The sequence below is a fragment of the Chrysemys picta genome, chromosome 3 (genome assembly GCF_011386835.1).
Source record: "Chrysemys picta bellii isolate R12L10 chromosome 3, ASM1138683v2, whole genome shotgun sequence".
NCBI lineage: Eukaryota > Metazoa > Chordata > Testudines > Emydidae > Chrysemys > Chrysemys picta.
Window position 1 is genome coordinate 184,259,815 of NC_088793.1, and position 24,614 is coordinate 184,284,428.

Below are 24,614 nucleotides of genomic sequence, written 5' to 3' on the forward strand. Positions count from 1 at the left end.
ACGGCTACCCCCTGATATTTACCCCTATTTATTTTTACATAATATGACAATGGAATGTTGCATTATACTGAAAAGCAAAATGTTTAAAAGTTATAAAAAGAAACTTTAAAAACACAATGCAGAATCAATCTGTGGCACTCACTATTACAGTACATCAATGAAGCCAAGAAGTTAGTAAGATTCCAAAAAGGAGACATTTGTATGGATAATGAAAACATTCACAGGAACATTGTATATTTTTATAAGGAATATAAACCATCATTCTTTAGGCTATAAGCGAAACTTCCCTGGGACAGGTTTTTCATATTTGTGCTTTACACATTTTTTTGCACCTACCACTGAAGCATCTGGCACTTTGCTACTTTCAGAGACAGGATATTTGACAAGGTGAGACTGGTGACCTGACCTGATATGGCAACTCCTGTTTTTTTGTCCACCCCATAAAGGTGCATATAGTCACCACATTTTCCACAGGTAAACTGGCAGATGTCTCAAAAGGGATATAGTTTGACCAGATTGAATTAACAAAAAACTACATGGACGAGTCAATAAGAAGTTGTCCAACTATACACGCGTTTACACATTTCAGTTAAAGAAAAGATCCAAATGCAACATCTTACACTTAGTAATGGTGGATGGGTTCAATGCACTGCCTAGAGAACTCTGTAGCCACAAATAAATGCAGTAGGATGTTAAAATACAGGATAACAAATTTGCAAAAGTGAAAGCACCCTTCTCTGAAAACTACCCTTTAAAGTACTCTCAGTTGGGCACCCAAAATCACTGATCACTTTTGAAAATGTAGGCCAGTGTTTTAATTTGACATCTGTTAAGTGTTTTGAAGCTAATGAACAAATTAATGAAGTTAATAAACAGAAATTACTTAAAATCACTGTGAATAAGGGTCTAGTTACCGTCTAGGCGTTTCTGAGGTGCAGAGCTGCATTTGTGAAACTAATTTGGTAATTCTACAGCTCTTGATGTTCACAAAGCAGCCTACATTTTCAAGTTAAGCATATTCTCACCTTCTCCTCAAAAAGTCCAGCATCTGACATTTGTTCTCAACAACAGTAACAGCCAAGATTTATCAATTTCAAATACTACATAGCTACAACTTTTTGAAAGTTTGTGACAATTTTTGTACTTATTAATTTCAATAAAATGTGTCAGTAGTGTTTTATAATACTGTAGCAAAATATAGTTAAGAGCCATTTCTTCACAAATAAACAGCAATGTGAAATAATAAAACAAAGCAAACCAGAGGAGCTCTGCTACATTAGTATGACTCCCTTTCTGAACAAAGATCCACTGATCATATTAAGAGGTTATTGAAATTAAGTGACGACAGATTCATCTCTTAGTTAACATCAGTTCCCTCCAACAACAGATGACAGAAAAAAAAGTGTGTATATATTGTGACAGACCCAGCCCAGTGGGGTACAGGAGTCTGGTCCTATTGGGATCCAGGGCGAAGCCCGCCCACTGCTAAAGGATCCCCCCCCAGCCTAAGGGGGGGGGGGGGTCCACAGGGCCTGGAGACCAAAAAATTACGGGAGACAACTAATAAAAGAACAGGGACAGGAGTGAGGTCAAAGGGTCAAAAGAAGGAAACCAGACGGGGACACCGAGCAGAGAACCCCGGACAGCGCCTCCAGGAGTCTGGTAGAGAGCAAATATACTGGTTACTGGATGAGTAGTTTTCTGTTCCCTGAGTGACCAGAGAAGGGGCTGCACTAGAGTAATCAGGAACCTGCTAGAACCAGTTAAGGCAGGCAGGCTAATTAGGACACCTGGAGCCAATTAAGAAGAAGCTGCTAGAATCAATTAAGGCAGGCTAATCAGGGCACCTGGGTTTTAAAAGGAGCTCACTTCAGTTTGTGGTGTGAGTGTGAGGAGTTGGGAGCAAGAGGTGCAAGGAGCTGAGAGTGTGCTGCTGGAGGACTGAGGAGTACAAGCGTTATCAGACACCAGGAGGAAGGTCCTGTGGTGAGAATAAGGAAGGTGTTTGGAGGAGGCTATGGGGAAGTAGCCCAGGGAGTTGTAGCTGTCATGCAGCTGTTACAGGAGGCACTATAGACAGCTGCAGTTCACAGGGCCCTGGGCTGGAACCTGGAGTAGAGGGTGGGCCTGGGTTCCCCCCAAACCTCCCAATTGACCTGGATTGTGGGTTCTTCTAGAGGGGAAGGTCTCTGGGCTGTTCCCCAACCCACATGGTGAATCTCTGAGGCAAAAAAATCTGCCAATAAGCACAGGACCCACCGAGATAGAGGAGGAACTTTGTCACAATATACAATGTGAATAAGTTATTTGGTTTGGCATTTTAATAATGTTCTTAGGTGTATACAAATGGCAAACATTTTAAAAAAAAAGTCCTTAACAGGTATGTAAAGGAAAACACTGTTTTAAATACGCATTTTTGTAAAATGGTGTTTAAGTTCTGTGTCACATCCAGACACATTCCTTTAAGACAATTCTATTATTACCAATGTAATATTACACACACAGCAGCATAGTCTGTACTAAAAATTATACATGAGTTCTTTTGTTGGAGTTGCATGCTGTCTCAGACAGAGAAAGCTTAAAAGAAATAATACATTTAGGGAATGTTATAGTAGCCTCTGCGGATGAGAACTCAGAAAAAAATTAAGTGGAAATTATACATCACGTGATATTATATCATCTACTATAATCTTAAAATTAGGAGCAATAGATTTTTCCACTTCCTGTTCTAAACTGATTTAGTGTTGTTGCGTTCTGTTGAACAGCAGTTGTGTTCCACTCCAGAGGTGCCTGAATTTCAGTAGGGGTGAAGGAGCTCTCATATTGCATATACATAGACTGTTTAAAGCAGTGGCTCTCAACCTTTCCAGACTACTGTACCCCTTTCAGGAGTCTGATTTGTCCTGAGTACCCCAAGTTTCACCTCACTAAAAAACTACTTGCTTACAAAATCAGACATAAAAATATAAAAGTGTCATAACACACTATTACTGAAAAATTGCTTACTTTCTCATTTTTATCATATAATTATAAAATAAATCAATTGGAATATAAGTATTGTACTTACATTTCAGTGTATAGTATATAGAGCAGTATAAACAAATCATTGTATGACATTTTAGTTTGTACTCACTTCGCTAGTGCTTTTTATTTAGCCTGTTACCAAACTAGGTGAATATCTAGATGAGTTGATGTACCCCGGAAGATCTCTGCGTTATGCATACCCCTGGTTGAGAACAACTGGTTTAAAGGATATAGAGATTGTAAAGGATGTTTGTAGTGAAAGGAGTTATATCATTTTTTTTATTTATTCAGAGGGTAAAAATAATAGGAGCAATAGAAGATCTGCTCATGTCCCTCTGCCCTGGGATGTGATCTGCAAGAGGGAAGTACTGGGAAAGCAGTGACAAAGGGGAACTTCTGCATTCTTTCTGTGCTATTAAGAATATAAGAATGGCCATACTGGGTCAGACCAAAGGTCCATCTAGCCAGTATCCTGTCTTCCGACAGTGGCCAATGCCAGGTGCCACAGAAAGCTGAAGCCCGAGCCCCACTGCCTGGGGCTGAAGCCAAAGCCCAAGCTTCATGGGGCCCCCTGTGGTGTGGGATCCTGGGCAATTGCCCTCCTTGCTACTCCCTAATGCCAGCCCTGGCTTTTAATCTTCTCAATAGGCAGAAAAACAGTTGTTGTAGCACAGGTGGGCCGTGAAGTTTTTATAGCAAGGGTAAGAACTCAGAAAGAAAAAGGTTGAGAACCTCTGAGGAGGGGACAATCTTGGGAGCTGTCAAGTACCTGTGTTGAGTTGACTAGTGTTCTCAACTCCCAATAAATTCCATGGTACTTGAGGACTCTCAGCACCTCTGAGAATTGAGCACTATCTGCTGATAATCTACTGCATGTCTAGGCCAGACTAAGGAGCAGCTTCTGGATCTGTGCTTAGGTAGATCAAGTGGCTCCAAATCTACTTAGAGGGATATGGTAGGGTAGGGCAGTAGTTAGCATTTCAACCCACAAGTCAGGAACAGCACCTGAGTAGGAGCTGTGGTGCAGTCCCATGGGCCTGCTGCAGTTTGAAGGATGAATTGCTCCCAACTCCCTCCTTATTTTTTCCATACAAAGACTGATTGCCTAGGCATTGGGAAGGGGAAGAGTGAATTTCACCTTTAACACATTAATTTTTATAACTTAAATTATATATAATAAATGTACATTTCAGGCTAACGCCTGCCTGGTGCCATAAAAGTGCATTAGGAGACACAAAGGTGTAAAGAAAGACATAATGGGATGCAAAAGACAGCATGTGTAGGAGGATCTAAAATGTAATATTAGCCAAACTCATGAGTGTATAAAAGAGCTAAATAAATGCAAAGCCAAGAAAGATGCAAATCTGAGAAAAAAGACATGGCCAATCAGAAACCTGGAAAGCGCATATGCAGCTTATACATCAGAAGCACAAGATGGCCACAATAGCTGTGCATAATATGCTTCATGGAAAAGCAATAAAACAAGCACTATGAAGTATGTTGGTCATGCCAATAAGCACCCTGACCTACAATGGCAGGATTTTTCCTGGGTGGATACACTTTCTGGTATCCCTAGGTACATATTGTTGCCTAGCCTTTGTAGCATATAACTAGGATTTAGCCATTAGCATGTATGCTTGTTAAATCAAGATGGGAATGCTTACTTATATTACTGATGTTGCTAATAATTCAGAACCTAATGGCATGAGGTGCTGAGTGCTGTCAATCCCCACTCTAATCTATGGGTGTTGAGGCCATGCGGCAACTCATAGGGGCAGACCCTTAACAAGAATTCAGAAGTGTGATCAGAACTGAACAGAGAGATGCTTTCAAAATATTTTGTTTCTGGTGTCTCCCACTGTAGGTACCTTCAAGTCCTTATGAATGTATTTAGCACACCAGCACTGTACTTTCTGTCTGACAAACAATGTAAGGGGAACTTCTGTCTCTATGGGCTAGATCCACAATGGGGACTTAGGCTCAGGCACTGCAATGCCTAATGTCTAGGCACCCTGCTGCCCAGTAAATTCACAGCCCAGAGTTGGGCATCTAAGAATGGGATGCTGTGTAGCTAAACTAGCTAGTAGGAAATGCTGGGGAGAGAGGTGTGCCTTAAACCCCACTACACAAAGGGAATTCGACAACTATGTTGAGGCTGGAGGGAGATGCCTCCTGCTAGTCGTGATTCACAACCGCGAACCCTCTTCTGGAGTTGGACACTTAGGCCTGGTCTACACTACGAGTTTAGGTCGACTTTAGCAGCGTTAAATCGAATTAAGCCTGGACACGTTCACATGACGAAGCCCTTTCTTTCGACTTAAAGGGCCCTTTAAACCGGTTTCTTTACTCTCCCTCTGAGGGGATTAGTGATAAAATCGGCCTTAGCGGGTTGGAATTGGGGTAGTGTGGAGGGAATTCGACGTTATTGGCCTCCGGGAGCTATCCCACGGTGCTTCATTGTGACCGCTCTGGACAGCACTCTCAACTCAGATGCACTGACCAGGTAGACAGGAAAAGCCCCGCGAACGTTTGAATTTCATTTCCTGTTTGCCCAGCGTGGAGAGTACAGGTGACCACGCAGAGCTCATCAGCACAGGTAACCGTGATGGAGTCCCAGAATCGCAAAAGAACTCCAACATGGACCGAACGGGAGGTACGGGATCTGCTCGCCATATGGGGAGATGAATCAGTGCTAGCTGAACTCCGTAGAAGTAAAAGAAATGGCAAAATATTAGAAAAGGTCTCCAAGGCCATGAAGGACAGAGGCCATAACAGGGACGCACAGCAGTGCTGCGTGAAAATTAAGGAGCTACAGCAAGCCTACCACAAAGCCAGAGAAGCAAATGGAAGGTCCGGGGCAGAGCCACAAACTTGCCGCTTCTACGCGGAGCTGCATGCCATTCTAGGGGGTGCAGCCACCACTACCCCAACCGTGTGCTATGACTCCCTCACTGGAGAAACACACAGGGAACAGGGTTCGGGGTATGAGGATGGAGGTAATGTAGATAGCTCACAGCAGCAAGGAAGCGGAGAAACCGGTTTCCCCAACCAGCCAGGATATGTTTGTCACCCTGGAACCAGTAATCCCCGAACTCACCCAAGACCCTGAGGGCACACAGGGGACCTCTGGTGAGTGTACCTTTGTAAATATTACACATGGTTTAAAAGCAAGCGTGTTTAATGATTATTTTGCCCTGGCAATCGCGGCCAGTACAGCTACTGGAAAAGTCTGTTAACGTGTATGGGGATGGAGCGGAAATCCTCCAGGGCCATCTCCAGAAAGCTCTCCTTCATGTACTCCCAAAGCCTTTGCAAAAGGTTTCTGGGGAGGGCTGCCTTATCCCGTCCGCCATGGTAGGACACTTTACCATGTCAGGCCAGTAGCACGTAGTCTGGAATCATTGCATAACAAAGCATTGTAGCGTATGGTCCCGGTGTTTGCTGGCATGCAGACAACATCCATTCCTTATCGCTCTTTGTTATCCTCAGGAGAGTGATATCCTTCACGGTCACCTGGTTGAAATGGGGCGATTTTATTAAGGGGACATTCAGAGGTGCCCATTCCTGCTCTGCTGAACAGAAATGTTCCCCGCTGTTAGCCACGCGGTGGGGGGAGGGGTGAAGTGATCATCCCAGAGAATTGGGTGTGTGTGTGGGGGAGGGGGGTTAGGTGGGTTTGTGCTGCATGTTAACCCGGAAACCGCAGCCCCTCCTTTTACATTGCAAACCCATTTTAAATGGCCAACCCAATTCATGCTTGATATGGGAAATGAGGGCGCTGCTGTTTGAAACCATTCCCACATATTAAGAAGGTTAAAAAAGCCAAAAGACTGTGGCTTACCAGGGCTGCCTGCAAGCCGAAATCTGTTGCCTGGCATTGTGTGAGTGATCTCTCATACGAAACCAGCAGGCCCTCACTATAAGAGGAAAAATGCGACCTTGCAATGCAAGCACATGTGCTGTGTAATGTGAACAGCAAAATTTAACGTGAAAGAGTGTACCCATTGTTCTCTAAAATGTGTCTTTTTTAACCACCTCTCCCTTCTCCTCCACCAGCTGCAAATGTTTCTCCTTCACAGAGGCTAGTGAAGATTAGAAGGAGAAAACGGAGGACGTGGGATGATATGTTCTCGGAGCTCCAGATGTCCTCCCACGCTGAAAGAGCACAGCAGAATACGTGGAGGCAGTCAATGTCAGACTTCAGAAAAGCAGAATATGAACGAGAGGAGAGGTGGCAGGCTGAATCGTGGGATGAACAGAGCAAGTTGTGGGCTGAAGATGATAGGTGGCGTCAGCTTGCAGACAGAAGGCAAGAGCCGATGCTCCGGCTGCTGGAGCATCAAACTGATATGCTCCAGCGTATGGCTGAGCTGCAGGAAAGGCAGCAGGAGCAGAGACCGCTGCTACAGCCCCTGTGTAACCAACAGCCCTCCTCCCCAAATTCCATAGCCTCCTCACCCAGACGCCCAAGAACACGGTGGGGGGACCTCCAGTCACTGCACCCCAGATGATTGCCCGAGCATCAGAAGGCTAGCCTTCAATAAGAGTTAAAGTTTTAAACTGCAGTATTTCCTTCCCTCCTCCTCCCCCACCCATCCCGGGCTACCTTGGCAATTATCCCCCTAGTTGTGGTGTGAATTAATAAAGAATACATAAATGTGAAGTAACAATGCCTTTATTGCCTCGAAGGGGGGAGGGGAGGGTGGGGTGTTGGTTTACAGGGAAGTAGAGTGAACCGGGTGGGGGGGGCGGAGGGTTCATCAAGGAGAAACAAACAGAAGTTTCACACCGTAGCCTGGCCAGTCACAAAACTCGTTTTCAAAGCTTCTCTGATGCGCACTGCGCCCTGCTGTGCTCCTCTAACCACCCTGGTGTCTGGCTGCGCGTAATCAGCGGCCAGGCGATTTGCCTCAACCTCCCACTTACTCTCACAGATATTGTGGAGTGCACAGCAAGCAGCAATAACAATGGGGATATTCTTTTCGCTGAGGTCTGAGCGAGTCAGTAAGCTGCGCCAGCGCGCTTTTAAACATCCAAATGCACATTCCACCACCATTCAGCACTTGCTCAGCCTGTAGTTGAACAGGTCCTGACTCTTGTCCAGGCTGCCTGTGTACGGCTTCATGAGTCATGGCATTAAGCGGTAGGCTGGGTCCCCAAGGATCACGATAGTCATTTCAACATCCCCAATGGTTACTTTCTGGTCCGGGAAGAAAGTCCCTTCCTCCAGCTTTCAAAACAGAGCAGAGTGCCTGAAGACGCGAGCATCACGTACCTTTCCCGGCCATCCCATGTTGGTGAAACGTCCCTTGTGATCCACCAGGGCTTGCAGCAGCATTGAAAAGTACCCCTTGCGGTTTATGTACTCGGTGACTTGGTGCCCCGGTGACAAGATAGGGATATGGGTTCCGTCTATGGCCCCAGCACAGTTTGGGAATCCCATTGCAGCAAAGCCATCCACTATGGCCTGCACGTTTCTCAGAGTCACTACCCTTGATATCACCAGGTCTTTCATTGCCCTGGCAACTTGGATCACAGCAGCCCCCACAGTAGATTTGTCCACTCCAAATTGATTCCTGACTGACTGGTAGCTGTCTGGAGTTGCAAGCTTCCACAGGGCTATCGCCACTCGCTTCTCAACTGTGAGGGCTGCTCTCATCCTGGTATTCTGGCGCTTCAGGGCAGGGGAAAGCAAGTCACAACGTTCCATGAAAGTGCCCTTATGCATGCGAAAGTTTCGCAGCCACTGGGAATCGTCCCACACCTGCAGCACGATGCGGTCCCACCAGTCTGTGCTTGTTTCCCGTGCCCAGAACCTGCCCCAGTAACACCATGATTTCCACATTGCTGGGGCCTGTGCCTTGTGAGAGGTCTATGTCCATGTCCATTTCCTCATCACTCTCGTCGCCGCGCTGCAATCGCATCCTCGGCTGGTCCGGGTTTCGCTTTGGCATGTCCTGGCTCTGCATATACTCCAGGGACAATGCGTGTGGTGTTCATAGTGCTCATAATTGCCACGGTGATCTGAGCGGGCTCCATGATCCCAGTGCTAGCTATGGTGCCTGGTCTGAAAAAAGGCGCGAAACTAGTATCTGATGGACCAGGGGAAGGAGGGAGGGAGGGAGAGAGGGCCGAGTGACGACATGGCGTACAGGAACAGGGAATTAAAATCAAGAAAGGTGGCTGTTTGAATAAGGAAAAACACAATCAACTGTCACACAGAATGGCCCCCCCCCAAAGATTAAACTCAAAACCCTGGGTTTAGCAGGCCATTGATTTCACGGAGGGAGGGGAAGCAAATGAATACAGAACAAATCTATTTTTTACATCTTAAGCTGGCAGCCGACGGTGCAGCATGACTAATAGCCACTGCAGTACGACGACGACGGATACCAGTCGTAATATACCATCTTCTGCCAAAAAGCGAGGGGCTGGTGCTGTATAGCAATGCAGCCCCACGTCTGCCAGCCCCACGTCTGCCAGCACCCAGATTGCCCTCGGCCTCTTCTGGGTGCTTAGCAGACAATACTGGGCGATTGGCATAAAATAGCATACTATGACTGATAGCCATCATCATCGAGACAGTTGCATGTCTGCCCAGGTGCCCATGATTGACAGCCACTGCAGTATGATGACGACGGATACCAATCGTAATATACCATCTTCTACCAAAAGGCAAGGGGCTGGTGCAATGCAGCTCTACGGCTGCCAGCTCCACGGCTACCAGTCATGCTGCACTGTCTACCGCCAAAAGGCAGTTAGCTGCTGCTGCTGTGTAGCAATGCAGTACTACGTCTGCCGGCACCCAGATGACATATGGTGACGGTGAGCTGATCTGAGCGGGCTCCATGCTTGCCATGGTATGTTGTCTGCACAGGTAACCCAGGTAAAAAGGCGTGAATCTATTGTCTGCCGGTGCTCTGACGGAGGGGGAGGGGCCTGACGTACCCAGAACCCCCCGCGACACTGTTTTGCATCATTCAGGCATTGGGATCTCAACCCAGAATTCCAATGGGCAGCGGAGACTGCGGGAACTGTGGGATAGCTACCCATAGTGCAATGCTCCGGAAGTCGACGCTAGCCTCGGTACTGTGGACGTGGTCCGCCGACTAGAGCACTTAGAGCATTTTAGTGGGGACACACACGATCGGCTGTATACAACCGATTTCTATAAAACCGGCTTCTATAAATTCGACCTAATTTCGTAGTGTAGACATACCCTTAGGGAAAGACAGAGACCCACTGCAGAATATCCTACAGCCTGGTCATTAGGGCACTCACTTGGGAGGTGGGAAACCTGAGTTCAAGTCCCTGCTCTGAATCAGGCAGAGTGGGGATTTGAACTTGGGTCTTCGAACTTGGGTCTTCAGAGGAAGTGCTCGAACTATTGAGCTATAGGGTATTTTCGGCTGGGGCTCTCAGTGTCAAATGTCAAAGTTATTCCACTTTGTATAATCTACTTAAATATTCATTACTGCAGGGCACCATGACCATCTCCACTGTGTTTTGGTCAGAACCTGATGTGGTAGGCATGCTTTTAGGTGGCTTATGAAAATGCCTACAGGATCAGTCCCCGCAGGTGAGGTAGACAGGGTAACAGCTAGCATAAGGATCTCCCAGGGTTTAGGTGCTGATCATTTCATCATCAGCAGAAATGGAGGCACCTAGAGGACTTTACTGGTGGAAACTTGGGTACCTATGTACTTTAGGCATTTACAGGTAATGGGACAGCTGAACAGGGATTTTGAGGATCTAGATTTTGGTCTTAGGTGCCTAAACTCCTTTGTTGTTCAAGCCCTATGAGCCCAATCCTGCCTCCATTAAAATCAATGAGAGTTTGACACTGAAAATAATGGTAGCAGGATTGGGCCCTCTATATGAGAGCATTAAGTCAGTGATAGATTATTTTATCATTCTGACAAGCTATCAGAATGTTTTTGTGTGGAGAATGGAAATTCTGTTCAGTGGAGGATTAAGAAATTTGTTCTAAATCCAGTTAGAATGACATCTGACAATTTCAAAATTCTCTGCAAAAGAAAATTGAAGTTTCAGACCAAAATGTTTTATTTTGACAAAACTAAAACTTGTTTAGATTTAGATTTTTTAATATTATATTATATAAGATACTCCAAAAAGAAGTTGTTTAAAAAAGAAAAAAATAAAAATGTTTCATTCTGATTGTATTGAAACAGGATGTTTCGACATTGTCAGAATCACCCCCTGCCAACTCCCCCAAGTTTTGGCAAAATCAATATGATTTACAAAGTGTTTTGATTTCGACGGAACTGCATTCTCCGATGGAAAATGTTTGTCAAAGTTTTTCCAACCAGCTCTAGTCTTTATAGATGGTAGTGAAAGCCTAAAAAATATATTATTACTACTTAAAACTATATATAGCTGCCCTGCCAAACAAGTTAAAGAATGTGGTGAACTTGGTGTAAATGTAGTCCATGGTCCTGATTCTGCAAATGCTTATGGGAATAGTTCCATTAATATCAGTGGGACTAATATAAAATTACTCATGAGCATAAGCCTTTGCTGGATTAAACCCTATGAGGTTACACCGTTAATTTGATTTTTTCATAGAAATATTAATGCACTTATTGATATACAAGAAAATAAAATGTTGATATTTAATATAAATTGGGATCAAGTGATAAGTCCATGTACATTTCCCTGGATTAACTAAATCTGTTTTCTGTGCTCTTGCAAATGTCTTCAAGACAACAAATGCATACAAATACTTTAGAAGTACTAATAACATTTATCGATTTTAATGTAGAATTATAATTAACAAAAGAGAATGTCTTATTAATAAAGGAGAATCTTAATGAGTGAATTGATTGTAAAATGCAGATGACATTATTTACATTGTTTTTTGCCATAAGGAAACCTCCTAAGCCACAGTCAGCACACATCAAAACACAAATTTAAAAAAAAATTGTTAAAACACAAACATTTACTATAAGACAGTTTTATCCTGGGAATGCCATTTGTTGAAAAACTACATTAGGGGGAAAAAAAGTCCTAGTAAAATTATTCTTGTCAATCTCCTGTCAAGAACTTCTGAACGTATCTGTGCAGTATAACTTGTGCATCTGGAAAACACAAGAATTTCTATATAGTGTGAATATTCCATCACTCCATCTTTATTATGGAGTTGTTCAAATGTTTTCATGTACATAAACAGAATTTTCTTTTGCAGTATGCACCAAAATAATAATCAGCACAGATTTTTCTTTTAAAGAGCAACATCATGCAGATGATGCTAATCAAATAAGCCAGTGAAGTGCCAGTAAGCTTGTGGGTTTTTTGTATCTGTATATACAGTAAATTTCCACAAAATACTATTGCATTTATTTCAGATTTACAGAACTAAATATAAACTGCTAGATTTTTGCTAATTATTAGCAGAAGCTGTAAGCAATCAGTGGCTAAATTCATAAACAAAAGATGAAAGAAGTAGCATTTTATTCCTGGAGTAATTCTTGAGATCTTAAATGGTTGGTCCTTAAGGAGATGAGAACTGTCCTTTATTCAGTAGATCTTAACAGTGCAATGTGCAACAATTCCTAAAACCGTCTAAAAAGTTTCATCAGTAGACTCCAGTAGAACTCCTTGATTCAAGGAAGGAAGGTTTGTATTTCTTGCCTGCTCTATTCACGAAGAATTGTAAAAAGTTCCCTTAATGTTTTTTTAAATTATTATTATTGATTCCTATAGTCGACTGTCTTGTTACTTCAGAAATAAAGGCTTCTTACTGAGACACTGAAGGACACTTTTCTCTCTGTGTTCAGTTGAAAGGTAGAAAAAAGAAGAAAGAGAACATAAGAAAAGCTTAAAGTGTAGAAGAGATACAAAATTCAGAGTAAAGTTACTAAAAGAACTTAACAGCATGCATCAGAGATTTAGTGAGAACAAGAAAGGGACAGAATGCCAAAGATAAACTTTACATAAAGGCAGTTTCCCTGCAATATAGAATAGTTTATAAAACTAACATTTTTTGCTTTATAAAACTATTCTTTTGAATTTATCTGTCCCTTTTTAAATAAGTGACTTCAATACTGTTTCATAAGCTCATTTTCTTGAAGCTTCCTCTTATAAAGTTTTTAAAAGACATCCTGGGAATCTTATATATAAAAATTATGTCCTTTTACAAGGGAAAAAAGTGTTAAAAGATTTCTCGTTCCCTGCCCAGACAGGCAAAAAAACCCTAACTACAGCCGTCTGTTCTGGCTTTACTAATAAGCAAGATAGAAAACCAGTTAAGCAAGCAATATTTACGTCTGTTAATGCAATGTGCACTTATTCTTACACGTAATGCTGTTAGTTTGTTGTAAATGAAATTAATCTCATTTACAGTTTGGGCAGGAAACTCACCACTTGGCCCACATCTCATGTAGTGGGTAATAGCATTAGGAGCTTTGTTGCTCCCTAGACCTGCTTTTTGAATTTCTGCTTTCTGGTATAGCTTCCACATCTGCAGGAGAAAAGCATTTCATGTTATTCAATTTGTTTAGCAGGACAAGAAAAAGCCCTCACTTAACAATACGCAGTTACTTAATAGTAGGATATACCTGCTCAAAGGTATAAAAATACTTTTTTGAGGGACAGGGTTGTTGAGGGAGAGGGAAGGAAGGAATTCACTAGAATAATATACAGACATATATTAAAGGTAAACCTGTTATAAAAGTTCATATTTGCATTTTTAAAATAATCAAATATAAAATAATCAAATATTACTTTTCAAATCCACAAGAGGCTAAATTCAACTTTTAAATTTAATGGCCTTAAATCTGTGCCATTATGAAAGGGCAAAACACCACTGAAATCAATGGAACTATGCCCACTTTCACCAGCAGAGAAATTGGCTCAACTTTTTGTTTGTTTAAACCTAACTGCCAGTAATACATATATAACTATTTACTAAAATGGCTAAATTCAAGTCTGTTAAGTGGAAAATAACCTTTGCATGCAACAGATATAACATGCACAATAAAGTATCTTAACTAAGTGTTCACTTAGAAAAGCAAAGCTTCAGGCAAACTTTTTGTTGCAAGCAAAAAATTATTCCTGTTCATGGCAGAACAATTAATTAACTGTCTAATGTCCATTTTTGGCTGATGACCAAATACTCTGAATTATCACGCAAAATTTGATTTTTAGTCTTGGATTTCCATTTCTAAGGCCAGCAGGGACCAGGAGTTGCAGAGACATGGATCAAGAAATGAGTGCACCGAATTGCTTTGTAGGAAGCCCTCTGATTGATCTAGGAGCAACACTGATGGGATCTGAAGGGAATCCCACAAAGCCTCCACAACTGAAACAAGAATGAAAAGATTCAGCCATGATGTGTGAGTATTTGTAAGGGAGTACAGTACAGAGGAGAAACTCCCTATGCATGAGCACATCTGTTTTCTCCCCCCCCCGCCCCAAATATTAGAGCTGCTGAGCAGCAGTTGAACATGATTGATTTTTCAAGGCCATTAAAATATTCCCTAATAATGGGTCTGCTCCCACTCCCATTGAAATTGATGGGGCAGGATCAGGCCCAACAGAAAACCAGGAACACAGGGTTACTTTTAAAATTCCTACGATCAATAGCACATCAGAAATTTGAAAAACAAGGGGAAATAGTTATAGTGGCCCAAGCTGAAAAAGGTCATTCCAAAACCCCAATGTGAAGATATGAAATTTAAAAGGGCTGATTTTCATTTATACAAAGCCTCTTAATTTCACTCCGGTAGTGTAAGGTGCTGGTAGTGAAAATGAATATAAAAGAAAAATTGCATCCACATAAAGGCCCCTTTCTTTTGCCAGAGTTATCATTTTATTAGTTATCAAATTTAACTGGCAAGTGTGGCTCCTCACGACAGACCATCAAACATATTACCTACTGCCCAATTTATAAATATGAAGGAGGCATTACTGCAATAAATACTGCTACTCCTGATGTAGCCATTTGGCTTGATCAACTTCAGGTGAAATTGTAGTTGCTGCTCTACACCAGAGCCATATAGAAGAAGAAGATTGGTGTGTGAGAATTTAGTGTTTGTGAAAGGAACGAAAATGATTCAGAGATGGAAGTACACATTGGCTGGAAAAGTTTCCTTTACTTTCTCAATATCAATCTATAAGGATCACATCTAGGGTTGAAAGGGTAGGTTGAAATTCTGTTTCCCTTCAATCGTTGGCCTCACTGCTGAGCGCCAACATAGGTCGAAATGGTGCTGTTGGTTTATTCTTAATAGCTTATAATGAGGTACATGGAGTTTATCAGTTTTTCCAATAAATGGGTTTGCTGTCAGTTACCCAACCCGCCAAAAAGTACCGATGCTTGTAGTGTGCTTTCTGAGTTCCTGTAGGATACTTCAAGATTTTATAGATTTCCTATATAATTCCATAGATAACGTTTAAAATTTATTGTGCATATTTCTGTTCAACTGGCAGCACCATATATGTTAAAAATGAGTTAAACAAATATGGAACAACAAGAAGTGAAGCAGAATGAAATGACGCAAGACTGACGTACTCTGTGTGTGTGTGAGAATAAGAAGAATTATGTTGAGAGCATTTCTTTTATTGTATTTAGGCTAGGAGATACAGCAATGACCTAATTAAGAAGCACAAGGCTGGACATAACCAAAGGATAAGTGAGAGATTTATCAGCCCATAAACTGTGTAGGTGTGCAAACATGGTAAAGGAAGGCTATTTTATGTTTTGGAAGAAGCATAATTTGTTCCTTCGTGGAGTCTCTCTAAGACACTTTATGTTCTCCACTTGCTTCCTTCTCACACCTTCAAAAGCAGTTCATCTTGCAGAGGAGACCTGGCAATGGATTCTCCAAAGTTCATCAATGATGCTCCTGTATCAGCTGAAGATATTTCTAGTGTGACACAATGGAATTACTGCTTCCTTCATGAAGAGTTAAGTGAACTATTCTTGCAGCACTTCTAGTCCTTGCTGACCTGGGACCAAAGGTATCAAATTTGGGTCCCCATGTGGCAGCGCTGTGCACTGCCACACGATTTCTGGCCAAAGAAGCGCAATTGTAAAAGTTAGTCATTATTTTCAACAAGATATTTCATATTCTATCTTCTCTCATGCAGGATTTTATATAGCACAGCTACTTTTGATTTCTCAAACGTAAATATTTAATTGTGTTTCAATTTGTTAAAAAAATGCTCATGTCTACTTAAGGGTCTAGCGCTACAAACACATGCAATTTATAGCTGAAGTATGGTATAATTTTAAAGTTTGGTTTAAATCTTTTTAAGTTTAAATTGTTACCAGACTTAAAGTGCGATTTCAAGCAGTTGCAGAGATGCTAGAATTTTAAATAGCTTTTTTCAACATTTTCTGTTTAGCTAAATTATTCCATAAAGAATTGCTAAATTGACAATTTATAATCAAATTTAAATTATATTTCAGCTGCATTCATATTTAATATAGTCTTATCAAATCTCATGCCTCATTTTCTAACTAAGCAATGTTCTATCTGCATAGGAAATAAAAATTTCCACCATAATTAGTAAAGATTTTATTATTATTATTATTATTATACATTGTAAAAATTCTCATAAAACTATAGTGTTACTTGACTCCAAATAAAACAGCACATTGGACCACCTCTGTATGTCAGACATGGGAAGACAAACCACAGGAAAGGGAAAAAGAGGTAGAGGAGGATCATTTTTTCTATGCAGCTGCTACACTTAATTTGATTGTTATATTTTAAAAAAGTACCATTTATGAATATTAACAATTGTTTTATTGATTAAAGTTCAAATATTTTAATAAATATGAACTACAGTTCATATTTATTGTGCAGCAAATTACAGGCACTGAATTATTTGGGCTACAACTTATTCCTTGAGCAAAATGACACACAAAACATAGCATAAATAAAAAGCAAAAGATACTGAAATCTCTCTAATAGGTTGGTTTTTTTGTTTTTGCTAGTATTGTATACGTGCAAGAGGAAAAAAATAGGCATTTTTGTATGGGTGATGCATCTGAAAACAAAAGTACAAGTAAGAAAAGTACCTTCCTGTTGGTAAAAATTACCTGGTTCTTTGTGCCATTTTTGGCAATGCAGCATGCAACTGCTTTAACATGCATTCAATAATGTAGAAAAACAAAATATTTCTAACATGTGACAAACAAAAATACAGAACATTAGTTTGTATTATTAAGGCTTTTAGAGGCATGCAGAAAATATACAGTGCAATTAATGTTTCATGCAAGCTTTGGTGTGATTACAATTTTACATGTATATGCATGGTGTAATACACAGCTGATTTTTAGATCACCATTCAGAGGAAAACATCCCCCTCCCCCATAAACCTGCCAAGAAACTATTTTTTATTTGTAGTGGAACATTCCCTAAATCAGTGGACATTGAGAAGAACATCTGTCATTTGTATTTAATATGACAACTCTCTTATCATACACAACCATACTCATACCAAACAGTTTGGTTATCTTCAGAAACCAGTAAAGGGGATTCAATCTTGCTAGTATTTACACATGCAGAAGAAGCAGTACATTCACTATTTAGAACTGACTGTGGGTTACTGTTATCAGACTTATGGTCATCTGAAGACTGATTAGTTACCTTTGCTGTAGACCTTTGAGGTAATCCACTTATATTACTAACTAATTCAGTGTTAAGGGATAAAAATGTCTGTGACACATGAGCCACAGTAAATGTCCCTGTGCTATCAATAGTTGATATACCAACTTTACCACCGAACACATTAGTGCTTGAAGTTTTGTCAACATTTGACTTTCCCATCCTTGAATTCCTAGGCTTCTCAGATTTATACCCCGAGTGATCTGGTTTAACTATATTATCTAAATCATTTTGTGGAACAGAATCTACATTATAAGATGTATAATGAAAAAAATTAGAGGACTGCTGGTGTGCACAGTACTCACTAGATGCTGATGGAATGCTTCTATCAGCTGTAGATGGTGCTGGATCAATTGATACAGGCTGCCTACTGTCCTTAGATAAAAAATCATGAATGCTTGTCCTTCGAGTAGTTCCTTCTGCTGTAGAAATCACACTGCTTGCACGAGGTAAGGTAGCATAAGGGCTGCAATCTTTTGATTGTCGTTGTGATGGATCTGTTTGTACTTTTTCTTTGATTGACTTGACCTTTCCTTGAGTACCTGACATCAATTTTATTGGAGAGCTGGTAAAGTAGGTATCTTCAGTTTTACGAGGGCTGGGCCTTACAAGCTGTTCAGGTTTACCTGACCTTCCATCTGAGAAGTCAACTGTGTTTTTCACACTTAATGACCTGACGATACCACTGCTGACAGACGACTGTTTCCTTAGCTTTTCTTTTCCTGCCAACTCAGCAGACTCAGACAAACTTTTCATTACTTCATCTAAAAGATTCTCTTGGCTTGCACACTTTATCTGTCAAAACATATCCAAACAGCTTATTGTGTAGTTCTGATTTAATTTTTAAATTTACAAGATATTTTAGTCATCTTTATTGCATGAAAGTGAAAAACAATTAGATTTTATTTAAATACTACATTTATTTGAATCGCTTAAGACTATTCATTAGTGGCAAACCTGCAAGTGATGATTTTACCTCTTAAATTTGAATTGTATACAACTTTGAGCTATCTTATAGATTGGCTATAAGGAAACATTACTACCTTGGAAACTAGACATCTGTGAAAGGCTGCAACTATCTGGAGTTCATGAGATATTACTTCTCCTCTGATATCAAGTAGCTCAACCAATCAACTAATTAGAACCTCACACTCACATCTTCTCTCCTGCCTTCCTTTTCACTAACTAATTGATAATTTCCTTAACAATTTGAACAATATGTACCAGTGTTTTGAACCTAAGACTAGTGTGTGGGGTTCTGGATTTCTGAACCAGGTTCAAGTGGCTGGAAGAAATCCAATATGCAAAGTTGGAAGAAAGTTTCCTTTTCTGTTCAACCAGCTCCATCCATCTGGAACTCATAGGCTATGTCTAGTAGTACTCAAAATCTTGACCAGGAGGAATTTTAAATTAAATCATGACCTCATTTTCTCATGGAAAAAGTAAAGAGGTGGCTTGGTAATAGCTCTTAAGCATCAGGGATTTCACCAGTTCAATGATCGCTAGGACCCAGTGGTCTGAAGCAATGCTTGCAATTCTTGAAATCATAAAGGACAAAAAGTCCTCAAAGGATGGAGTAAAGGGGGAAGAAAGACAAGGATTTGGATACTCCAAGACTAGGTCAGTGTTCTCTGGAGCATCCTCAAATTCACTGACTAAATATGGCCCCCACCAGCAGGTCAGTCTACAAAGGTCTAGAAGGAAGAGTGTTGTCTTCTGTGGCAGGACCAGAATGACGGCCATATCTCCATTGATTTATTTCCTGACACCACCTCGCACAGTTACCTAGAACTTTGGATTGAAGAACCCCGGGAAACAATATCAGGAGTTACAGACATTCATCCCACCAAAACTAGAAAGAGCCTAGCATCAATTGGAGATGTTGAAACAGGCAAGACAGCCTCCTTAGATGATGAGTTAGAGGGGGGGAAACCTCTGAAGACAATCCCACCACTTTCTCCACCTTCATGAGGAGGGCTGTGACAGCAGTTCTCAGTGAAGAAAATTAGCAGGCAGTAAGAGGAAAGGAAACCACTTTGGGGCAAATGACTGCCCTCCCGCCACTACTGATGAGTATGTTCAGCTGCAGCACTTAGGACAGGAGCCCTCAACTTTTCTTTCCTAATGTGGTCATGAGGGAAGCAGCAACCACTTACAAATTGTTACACTTTGTATTTATTTCTTTTAAAATTATATCAGGAGTGCCCCAGTCTCCTTTTACTGGGGATGCACAACCAGAGTTAAGTACACTTCCTGCCATCTAACCAGCTCTACTAATCCCAGGTGGGCAGCAGCTGTTTTTCCCCACTGCACACTGAACCAGAATGCCACTTCGCTCCTACTTAGCATACCATCTCATATTACATTCTGTAGCCATCACCCTCCTTTTTCTATTTTCCTTAACAAAAACTAAATTTTGGACCTGAAAATGAAGGGCTTTTCTATAGGAACATTTAGTTTGCAGCAAGCTGTGGTTTAAATCTACCCCACACTAGCTTGCCACAGACTGTCTGTATCGACACTCATCAGTTCACTAATGCACTTCGATATAGTCCTGATTAAAAAAAGACTATATCAAAGTGTATAAACAAACTATTAATGCATGTCAGCAGGGTTCACATGGACAGACACAGGCTAGTGCAGGATATAGTCACACATCCAGCTTGCCATGAACTAATTGTTTATGTAGACAAACTATTATTTGACAGTGTCTTTTTAAAAGAATTTTAAGGGGGTCCTGCAATGGCATACACTATAAGTAACATATTAAATCTGTGCATAAATATAGGGTATTGTATAGCCCTAAAATTAAAATAATTTTTTTTAACTAACCTCTGTAGAAGTAATCTTGTTGCTTTCTTCTAAAAACTGCTGCAGAGTAACAACCTCACTTCCAGGAGAACCAGTTTTGATCTTCTGCTTTCCTTGATTATCTATTGTTTCAGGCATTTTTTCCTGGATCATGAGATTCGACTTGGTGTGACTTTTCAAATACTGGATGGGGCTGCTGCTGGTGCTAGACCAAGCCTCATGTTCATGAAGCAGACTAAATTCTCCACTGCTGTGACTCTGTGGCCTACTTTGGTTGTTAACTCCACCTGCTTTTGGGGAAAACAGTATTAAATGTTCTATAATAAAAATTACATGAAAATAATTGAACAGCACATTCTGAACAATATCTGGAGGATTATTAGATGTCATTTAATCAGGGCTGGCTCTAGGCATCAGCAAACCAAGCATGTGCTTGAGGCGGCACAAATTTTTTTTTTTTTTTTGCACTTTGGTAGTCGTGCTCCCAGAGGGTTTTTTTTTTTTTTTTTTGCTTGGGGCGGCCAAATGCCGGCCCTGCATTTAATAATGCCTGTTTTATATAATTTTTTTTAAAATGTTGAAGACTCTAATTGTCCTATATTACTCAGATCAAATATCCTATTCTGAAACCATGTTATAAAATGCAATTTCATTCCCTTGGCTTATCTGTTACAACTTTTCAACCTGATTTTTTCAATGGAAAAAAAGCACCCTTCACTTGAAATTTGATTCTAAGAGGTTAAATGTATACAGAAGACTTTATGATTCAGTTCATGTTCAGCAACTCTGTAAAGTGGATATTGTCATCTGCTACTCATGTGACATCTTATATAAATGAGACAGAAAAGGTGGAACATGAACCATAGGACCAGGACCTTGAGAGGTCATCGAGTCCAGTCCCCTGCACTCAGGGCAGAACTATGTATTATGTAGACCACAGGTGTTTGTCTAACCTGCTCTTAAAAATCTCCAATGATGGAGATTCCATAACCTCTCTGGGCAATTTATTCCAGTGCTTAACCACCCTGATAGTTAGAAATTTTTTCCTAATGTCCAACTAAACCACCCTTGCTGCAATTTCAGCCCACTGCATCTTGTCCTAACCTGAGAGGTTACGGAGAATAACTTTTCTCCTTCCCTCTTGTAACAACCTTTTATGTACTTGAAAACTGCTATCATGTCCCCTTTCAGTCTTCTCTTCTCAAGACTAAACAAACCCAGTTTTTTCAATCTTCCCTCACGGGTCATCTTTTAATCATCCTTGTTGCTCTTCTCTGGACTATCTCCAACTTGTCCACATCTTCCCTGAAATGTGGCACCCAGAACTAGACACAATATTCCAGTTGAGGCTTAATCAGCACGGAGTAGAGCAGAAGAATTACTTCTCATGTCTTGCTTACAACACTGCAGTTAATAACCCCAGAATGATGTTTGCTTTTTTCCCCCCCATGTTGACTCATATTTAACTTGTGATCCACTATGACCCCCAGATCCCTTTCTGCAGGACTCCTTCCTACGTAGTCATTTCCCATTTTATATGTGCACAACTGATTGTTCCTTCCTAAGTGAAGTACTTTGCATTTGTCCTTATTGAATTTCATCCTGTTTTCATCAGTCCATTTCTCCAGTTTGCCCACATCATTTTGAATTTTAATCCTATCCTCCAAAACATTTGTGATCCCTCCCAGCTTGGTATTGTCCACAAACTTGAAGAAAATTTCTAGAAAGGCTCCTCTAGAGAGGTTTTCCTTATATTGTCAATGTTAGTTTATTACAATTGTGACCTGAAGGAGGAACATAGCAGTAAGTGCAAAAAACCCTGCTGCTATAACAATTTTCTTTGATTTTCAATCTTTCTTATAGGATCAGAGTAAAAGATACTGGTGAATAGTAAACTGCTCTCTACCCTTTTTGTTATTTCTGAATAATGTAATTATATTTGAAGAAAGGAAAACTGTCTACAATAGAAACTGTTGATGTACCATATACAATCTGGGGCACAAGTTAACTCAGGGAATCTTTCACAGTAGAGAGTAACAAAATCAATAAAGCAAAAAAACGCTGTTCTAGTATTCACTTCTAAATTACCAATAAACAGATATTATCAAGAAAGTACAGTAACTCCTAACTTAAAGTCATCCTGGTTAAGGTTGTTTCATTGTTACGTTGCTGATCAATTAGAGAACATGCTCGTTCAAAGTTGTGCAATGCTCCCTTATAATGTTGTTTGGCAGCTGCCTGCTTTGTCTACTGCTTGCAGAAAGAGCAGCCCATTGGAGCTAGATGGTGGGGGCTTAGCGCCAGGGTGGACCAGCAGTCCCCCTATCAGCTCCCTGGGCGGCAGCTGCCCAGCAGGCTATCAATTGCCAGGAAGTTCAGCTGTCCCTCCTTCCACTGCTACGTGCTACTCCTGCCCTCTGCCTTGGAGCTGCTCCTGGGAGCCTCCTGCTTCCTGTGCAGAGGGGGGAGGAAGAAGGGTGCTAATGTCAGGGTGTCCACTTCCCACCACTCTTGTACCTTATCGCCACAGAGCAGGATGGGGACATGACAGGGCTCAGGATGGAGGGAGTTTGCTGGCAGCAACTGCTGTTTCAACTTGTTGATCTACTTAAAAAGGCAGTGTACTTAGAGTGGGGTCAGCATATTTAAAGGGGCAATGCGTGTCTCTCTCACAAACATGGTGTGTGTCTCTGTCTCTCTCTGCTATGCTGTCTCCCCTCCCTCCATTCTTGCTGACTTGTAGAGTGTGAGGCTACATTAACAACAATATGCTAACCCTTGAGGGCTCAGCCAAGTGCTAGTTCATCATTTAGCAGTAAGGCATTCCCTGGGAAATATCCCACCCTCTGACTTCACTACCTCAATCAAGCTTCACAATCATCATTGCTTTGTACAGTATTAAATTGTTTAAAACTTATACAGTGTATATATGTGTGTGTGTATATATATATAAAAAATATAATCTTTTGTCTGGAGAAAGATATTTCCCTGGAACCTACCCCCCCCCATTTACATTAATTCTTATGGGGAAATTGGATTCACTTAACATCGTTTCGCTTAAAGTAGCATTTTTCAGGAACATAACTACAACGTTAAGCGAGGAGTTATTGTATTAGTCAAATACATTCTATGAAGTCTCATGAATGGATGCTACTCTAACATGTTCAGCATTCTTCAGCTAGCAGTAAATATAAAATCTTGTGGAATGCCCATCACAAACAGGATTAAAATGTTTAAAAAAAATCTATATTAATACACCTCTACCCCGATATAACGTGACCCGATATAATGCGGGTTCGCATACAACACGGTAAAGCGTGCCGGGCCAGGCCAGGGCTGAGGGGTTGGATAAGGAGCAGAGGGTCTCGGGGAAGTAAGGGGCTCCCCCTCCAGGGTCTGGGGGGCAGGAGCTGTGGGAGGGCACTTTTGGGGGCTCCGCAGTCCCAGAGTGGCCCGGGGGATTAGCGGGGGGAGCCGGGAGCAGCCCGCTCTGCTTCCCTCACCCCGGCCCCAGCCGTGTCGCTCAGGGGAGGGGACTTGGGGGAAGGGATTACCCCCACACTCACCAGCAGCGACACGGCTGGGGCCGGGGCAAGGAAAGCGGAGCGGGCTGGGGCCGCGTCGCTCCGCTTCCCGCCGCAGGTGAGTGTGGGGGGGCATCCTTTTCTCAACCTCCCTCCACTCACCGACAGCGGGAAGCGGAGCGCTGCGGCTGGGCGGTGGCGGAGTGGAGCAGGCTGGGGCCGGGCTGCTCCGCATCCCGCCGCTGCCGGTGAGTACCTGTCAGGGGGCAGGGTGTGTGGATAGGGGTCGGAGCAGTCACGGGACGGGGGCTGGGTAGGGGATGGGGTCCTGGGGGTGATTAGGGATGGGGGTCTCTGGAGGGGGCGGTCAGGGAACAAGGAACGAGGGGGGGCCAAAGCAAGCTTGATATAATGCGGTCTCACCTATAACACAGTGAGATTATTTTGCCTCCCGAGGACCGCGTTATATCAGGTTAGAGGTGTACATGAAATATAGGGAATACTGCTAATAGTGTAGTAACATTATCTAGTTTTCAAAGGCAAAATTTGAAAGTTTGTAAAGGTGACTGCATTTTATTATATACACATCTCTATATACCTTATAGTTATTTTGGTTAGT

The 24,614-nt window shown here is 41.7% G+C and overlaps 1 protein-coding gene across 16 annotated transcripts in view; it reads right to left on the reverse strand.

The window, feature by feature from the left end:
* The window catches only part of CCDC88A (coiled-coil domain containing 88A), a 410,515-nt gene that overhangs the window by 36,045 nt on the left and 349,856 nt on the right, over positions 1–24,614 (reverse strand). For 7 of the 16 annotated variants that reach the window (XM_065590770.1, XM_065590774.1, XM_065590769.1 and 4 more), the window contains 2 exons: positions 20,493–20,761; positions 16,774–18,455 (listed from right to left, as the gene is read on the reverse strand). In XM_065590770.1, coding sequence (XP_065446842.1) covers positions 17,472–18,455; positions 20,493–20,761 — 1,253 coding nt within the window. In that variant the 3' untranslated portion in view covers positions 16,774–17,471. Of the gene's footprint in view, positions 1–11,778; positions 12,812–13,404; positions 13,505–16,773; positions 18,456–20,492; positions 20,762–24,614 lie in introns of those variants that run through there. The other 9 variants (XM_065590785.1, XM_065590783.1, XM_065590779.1 and 6 more) reach the window with 6 other exon arrangements.